The sequence below is a fragment of the Orycteropus afer genome, unplaced genomic scaffold (genome assembly GCF_000298275.1).
Source record: "Orycteropus afer afer isolate SDZICR_OR568_19922 unplaced genomic scaffold, OryAfe1.0 scaffold00136, whole genome shotgun sequence".
NCBI classification, from domain to species: domain Eukaryota; kingdom Metazoa; phylum Chordata; class Mammalia; order Tubulidentata; family Orycteropodidae; genus Orycteropus; species Orycteropus afer.
In genome coordinates this window covers 3,756,851-3,762,804 of record NW_006921723.1, presented here as the reverse complement: position 1 = coordinate 3,762,804, position 5,954 = coordinate 3,756,851, and the positions used below count along the sequence as shown (strand labels likewise).

Sequence of the window (5,954 nt, the reverse complement as noted above, 5' to 3'; positions counted from 1 at the left end):
ACGGGCGGCCCAGGTGAGGCTGGCACGGACGGAGGGGGCACGGGTCCTGGGGAGGGCGCGCCCGATCTGCGGCCTCTCGGGGCGGCTCTGCCCGGCCTCGGCGGGCACGTGCCTGCGGGGCCGGGGCGCCGCCCTCTCCTTCCCTCCTCTTCCCCAACTTGGGGAGGTCGGGTGGCCCGACCTGCTGCCGCTCCCCGACCGCCTTCTTTGTCCCTGGGGTCACCAGAGTTCTCCGTCTCACCCGGAACGTCCGGGCTTGCCGCCCATCTCGGGAACGCTCGTGCCCAAAGCCCGCCGCCCAACTTCTAGGGGTTCCTCGCTGCCCCCTTGGGTCGTCTTGGTCACCTTCACGCCCTGCATGGATTGCCCTTGCTGTCACTTCACCGACTTTACTCTGCGCACACACACAGTGTCTGCTCCCTGCAGTGACCCGGCACCAAGCTGGCCTTCTCTAACCTACTCAGCTCACGCCCCTTTGTCCTGCGCCAGCCCCTCCCCCTCCCCTTCACAGAGGGGCACGTGGGCTGGGATTGGATTAGAGGAACGAGCCAATCATTTGATTTGGAAGATAGTTTTCCTAAAAGTCTGAGTTGACTAAAAAAAACCAGCTGCCTTCCCCACCCATAGATCTTGCTTTTTCCAGGTGACGGTGATCCGCACCATCACTGGCTGGAAGGACCAGACCCTGAGACCCTTGCCCTTCCTGCTGCAACTGTCCTGACCCTCCCTTCCAGCTGCTGCTGTCTCCTGTGTCTGTCCAACAAGTGCGACCTGCACTGACCACTCCTGTGCCCCTAGATGGTCACCATGGGGCAATGCTACTACAATGAGACCATCGGCTTCTTCTACAACAATAGCGGCAAGGAGCTCAGCTCCCACTGGCGGCCCAAGGATGTGGTTGTGGTGGCTCTGGGGCTGACAGTAAGCGTATTAGTGCTGCTTACCAACCTGCTAGTCATCGCAGCCATTGCCTCCAACCGTCGCTTCCACCAGCCTATTTACTACCTGCTTGGCAACCTGGCGGCCGCTGACCTCTTTGCTGGTGTGGCCTACCTCTTCCTCATGTTCCACACTGGCCCACGCACGGCCCACCTTTCACTCAAGGGCTGGTTCCTAAGGCAGGGCCTACTGGACACGAGCCTCACGGCATCGGTGGCAACACTACTGGCCATCGCTGTGGAGCGGCACCGCAGTGTGATGGCCGTGCAGCTGCACAGCCGCCTGCCCCGTGGCCGCATCGTCATGCTCATTGTGGGCGTGTGGGTGGCTGCGCTGGGCCTGGGGCTGCTTCCCGCCCATTCCTGGCACTGCCTCTGTGCCCTGGACCGCTGCTCACGCATGGCACCTCTGCTCAGCCGTTCCTACCTGGCTGTCTGGGCCCTGTCCAGCCTCCTTGTCTTCCTGCTCATGGTGGCTGTCTACACCCGCATATTCTTCTACGTGAGGCGGCGGGTGCAGCGCATGGCAGAGCATGTCAGCTGCCACCCCCGCTACCGTGAAACTACACTCAGCCTGGTCAAGACCGTCGTCATCATCTTGGGTGAGTGGTGTTCCCAGCTGGCCCAGGGGCCACAGGGGACTCCCTCCCCTGACCCCAACAATGAACAAAACAAGTGATCTGATAAGAGAGTTTCAGGCAGAGGGAAAACAGTATGAGAACCCCAAGGCAGGACCACACCAGGGCCCTCCAAGAGGAGAGGAGGCCTGCACAGCAGGCCTGCCATGAGGAGAGAATGTCAGCCAAGGGCACAAGCAGCACTTGGGTTTAGTTCCGAGTTCCACAGGAAGACCTTCAGAGTTTTTGAGCAGAGAGTAGATTTGTCACTCTGACTGATGATGGCAAATGGACTGGGTGGGGGAGGCTGAAGGGATCCAGCCCCTCCCCTGAGGGTACACCCACCACCAAGAACAAGAAGCAACCCTTCCCCCCACTGAGTAACTGGCCTGTTCTATGGCGATCTTCTTCCCCCATGGAACAACTCTCCCACATTGGAAATTTCTAAGGCCACAGTCTGGTAGCACAATATCTAAGGTATTTGCTAACCAGGAGGTTGGTGGTTCAAATCCACCAGCCACTCCACAGAAGGAAGACTTGGTAATCTACTCATGAAGATTTACTGCCTCAAAAACACTATGCGAGTTGCTATGAGTCGGAATTGACTCGATGGCAGTGGGTTGGTGACTACCTTGGCGCCCTGGTAGCACAGTGGGTTAAGGAGTTGGTTGCTAACTGAAAGATGAGTGGTTCAAACCCAATAGCAGCTGCACAGTAGAAAGATATGGCAGTCTGCTTCTGTTGACATTTCAATCCTCTCCTGTAGTGGCATGTGAGTCAGAATCGAGTCAGTGGCAATGAGTTTGGTATGGCTACCTCCTTGTGCCAGTCAGGAAGACAAATCAGAGGGAAAAAAAAAAAAAAAACATTGCTGTGGAGTCGATTCCAATTCACAGTGATCCTGTAGGACAGAATAAAACTACTTTGTAGAGTTTCAAAGGCTGTAAATCTTTACAGAAGCAGATTGCCTCTTCTTTCTTCCACAGAGCTGCTGGTGGGTTTGAACTGCCATCCTTTCAGTTAGCAGCTGAGCTTTTAACCACTGTGCCACCAGGGCTCCTTAATGTAGAGAAAGGTCCCCCTCTAAGCCGTTTGCCCCTTCTGTAAGGCCAGCAGCTGCCGCCCAAGCTCTGGAGACCCCTCCAGCCCCAGGGTCAGAGCTGTAGGTGCTGGGCCTTCTCACACCCTGACCGCTCACCTGTGCTCCATCCCACAGGGGCATTTGTGGTCTGCTGGACACCAGGCCAGGTGGTGCTGCTCCTGGATGGTCTGGGCTGCAAGTCATGCAACGTCCTGGCTGTGGAGAAGTACTTCCTACTCTTGGCTGAAGCCAACTCACTGGTCAACGCTGTGGTCTACTCATGCCGCGATGCTGAGATGCGCCGCACCTTCCGCCGACTCCTCTGCTGTCTGTGTTTCCGCCAGTCCAGCCATGATTCCGACCGCTATCCATCCTCTGCCCAGACAGGTACCAGCACGCGCATCATGCTTCCCGAGAATGGCCACCCCCTGATGGACTCCACCCTTTAGCTGCCCTGGCTTCAGCAGGATGCAACAAGTGCCAGATCTGCAGCCCCTGTGGACTCAGGCAGCTATGGGACTCATCTGGCTCAATCCTGCCTGTGGGACAGACTCAAAGGCAAACCCACTGGCTGGTTTGGCACAGCATCACTGCCAACCTTCCCCAGGCATACAGACTGCCCCAGGGCATGGGAGCTTGGGATCATCTCTGAGCACCTGGGGGAAGAGTCAGATAGAGGCAGGAATCTGGCTCTTCACTCATCTCAGGTTTTGGGATTTTTTTAATGGACATTTTTCTACTTTTATAGCACATCCCTGGTGAGCCCTGTGGACTGGCTGGAGCTTCCTTGTATGTGATGGTTTGGATGTTAAGGGTTGGAGAGACAAGGGCTCTCTCAGGCCATCCTGCCCAGTGTGAAAGGGTAATAAGGACGGACCATGGACACACCATCTGCCTGAGGCTGATTCTGTAGGGGTGCAGGCCAGGGGGTACTGAGCACAGGCTGGGATAGGTGTGTGGCCCCTTGTGGCCTTGGGGTGCTTGCTTGAAGGGGTCCATGAGGAGGGCTTGATGCAAGGAGTAAACCCTTCCTTCCACTCTGAGGTCTCTAAAGCACTGTCTGCAACTCCATCTGCCTGTCTCTTGTGTCCCTGAATTGTCCATTGTGGTTCTGGGGCCCACAGGGATCTTTCAACATAGCATCTGCTTAGCCCTATTCTCATTCTTTGGTCTTTGACTGTTACTCTACCTCTTACTGGAGTCTATGTCTATTCCCTTTTGCCTCTGTTCCTATGTTTCCATCTCACCACTTGCCTGTCTGTCTCCTTCCTCTGGGAGAAGAGCTGAGGACTCTAGGGTGGTCTGTGGCATGTGTGAGTCCTCTCTCCTGCCTGCCTTTTAGCCCAGGTTGTTTAAAGGAGCCCTGATCATCCACTGCCCTCCCCATCACCTACATACATACTTGGGAGGCACAGGCAGTGGGCTCTGTGGAGCAGGATGCACAGTTTGAGGGTTATCATTTCATTTCTCAAGGTCCTCTGAGGTACCTGGCTCATGGTAAACACTTTACATGCACTATTTAATCATCCTACCTGCGTTTTGTGGCACAGGTATTACACTTATTTTCATGGGAAGACAGTGGTTTAAAGAGCTCGAGAGCTTGCTCATGGTCACACAACTTTGAAAGGGCACAGAGGTGCCTCAAGGGACTAAAGAGTCCCCTGGGGCAAAGGTTTAAGATTCCCCTCAGTCCCTGGAGTTGGTCACAAGCTCAGCCCCACAGTCCCCCAAAGCCTCAAGAAAGCCAGTCCTATGATAAGCCATGTCCAGATGCTGACAGAGTCAACTAACATTGACACTACCCTGCCAGGCACAGTGGACTGGGGTCTAGATGCTTATCTCCCACTTCACTGGTGATGTGACAGGGTTATGTCCTTACTTTGAGTTCACATCCTGAATATTAGTATTTGAACCCAAGTCTCTCATAAGAGATCAAATTCTTAACTCACTAACACACAAGCTGCTGAAGAACTAAAACATCTAGGTCCTTCTACATTAAATGAGTCTGGATTTATTTTTGCGGAAACTCCCCGTCCCAAGCCAGCTCTGTAAGGAGGCAAGAATAAACGGGGTGGTGGGCACTTCTGCAGAGCCCAAGGTGGTGCCATGGCTTCTAGGGCCAGATGCCTGAATCTCGAGAGATGACATCCAGGCCAATGTCTTCCACCTGTGAAATTCACAGTCCCTTCCTCCATGAAGCTCAGGGCCTGTTGGACAATTGTGTCACTTTGGGTGCCAAGGCAACCATCCAATTCCTATGGATGGGGGACCCCTGGTGGCCTCCAAAAGACAGTATTGTATCTTACCTCAGAAGGCTGCCCTTGCATCAATATCCTCTAGGTTCTAACCTGCATCCCTTGGGTCTCCTTTAGGATCTTGTCCTGTCACTTTTTCCCTCTCTCAGGTCTTTCTGCCAGGTGGTTTCAAGCTTTTGTCTCTGCTGGTCCCTGAAACTTTCACTTGTCCCTCCACCCCGACACTGTTCACCGAAGTTACCCACTGTATCTCAGGCCTCCTGCACTGTGTGTGACCTTTTATATAGGTCACTTGCTTTTCTGCTCTCCAAGTATCTTATTACTTCCTGTCGCTAGGGCCAAGAGTTGGGTTCTCTTCATCAGGAAACTTTCACTGTTTTTACACCCAACCCATGTCACTCATTTCCATTCCCTGCCATCCTCTTTGGAGTCTCTCCCTCCCCAGCCTAATCTAGTCACACCAGATGGTGCTTGAATTTCCTGTCCAGCAGCACTGGAGAGACATGGACTCTGCCCTGAAGGTATTCCCAGCAAGACCAAAGACCCTTGATGAGCCCTCATCCATTGCCCATCCTCAAAGCACATAGCTCCAGGAGGTTCCTTGATTTTGAGGAAGTGACTTGTGTCCAGCTTGTTCATTTTCTCACATAAGGTTCCTTCTCTGATGCCATGACACCTAACAGTAAGACCTGTGAAGATCTGCTCTGATTTGGGGTGCATGGATGGGTGGTGGTGGTGGTGTTATGTGTCGTCGAGTTGACCTGACTCACAGCAACTCCTGGATTTCTGAGGCGGTATCACTAAGGAAGTAGATTGCCCAACCACTTGTTACACGCAGGCTGGTGTCTTATAGGCCCAGAATGTAAGGTGAGTGGATAAATAAGTAAGGTAGCTCTTAAGCTGCATCTTGAAAGAAAGGTGAATAGATTTGACTTCTGCAGTTGAGAAAACCACACATTTCTCACCTCCCTGTTGCCTGCACACACATACTTGAACCCTGAGCCAGTAAAGGGGGCAAGGAAGCTCCAGGGGAGATGAGCCAGGGAGGCCAGGAGCCCCAGCA

The 5,954-nt window shown here is 53.8% G+C and overlaps 2 protein-coding genes across 2 annotated transcripts in view; both read left to right on the top strand.

Annotated features, from left to right (window-relative positions):
- The first annotated feature begins 798 nt into the window (after positions 1-798).
- LPAR2 (lysophosphatidic acid receptor 2) lies at positions 799-3,085 on the top strand. Its single transcript, XM_007945391.2, has 2 exons — positions 799-1,540; positions 2,772-3,085. The coding sequence occupies exons 1-2, from the start codon at positions 799-801 to the stop codon at positions 3,083-3,085; spliced, it is 1,056 nt and encodes a 351-aa protein (XP_007943582.1).
- Positions 3,086-5,394: 2,309 nt separating this feature from the next.
- Positions 5,395-5,954, top strand: part of PBX4 (PBX homeobox 4) — a 78,420-nt gene continuing 77,860 nt past the window's right edge. Inside the window, exon 1 of the mRNA XM_007945389.2 lies at positions 5,395-5,412. Coding sequence (XP_007943580.2) covers positions 5,395-5,412 — 18 coding nt within the window. The remainder of the gene's footprint in view (positions 5,413-5,954) is intronic.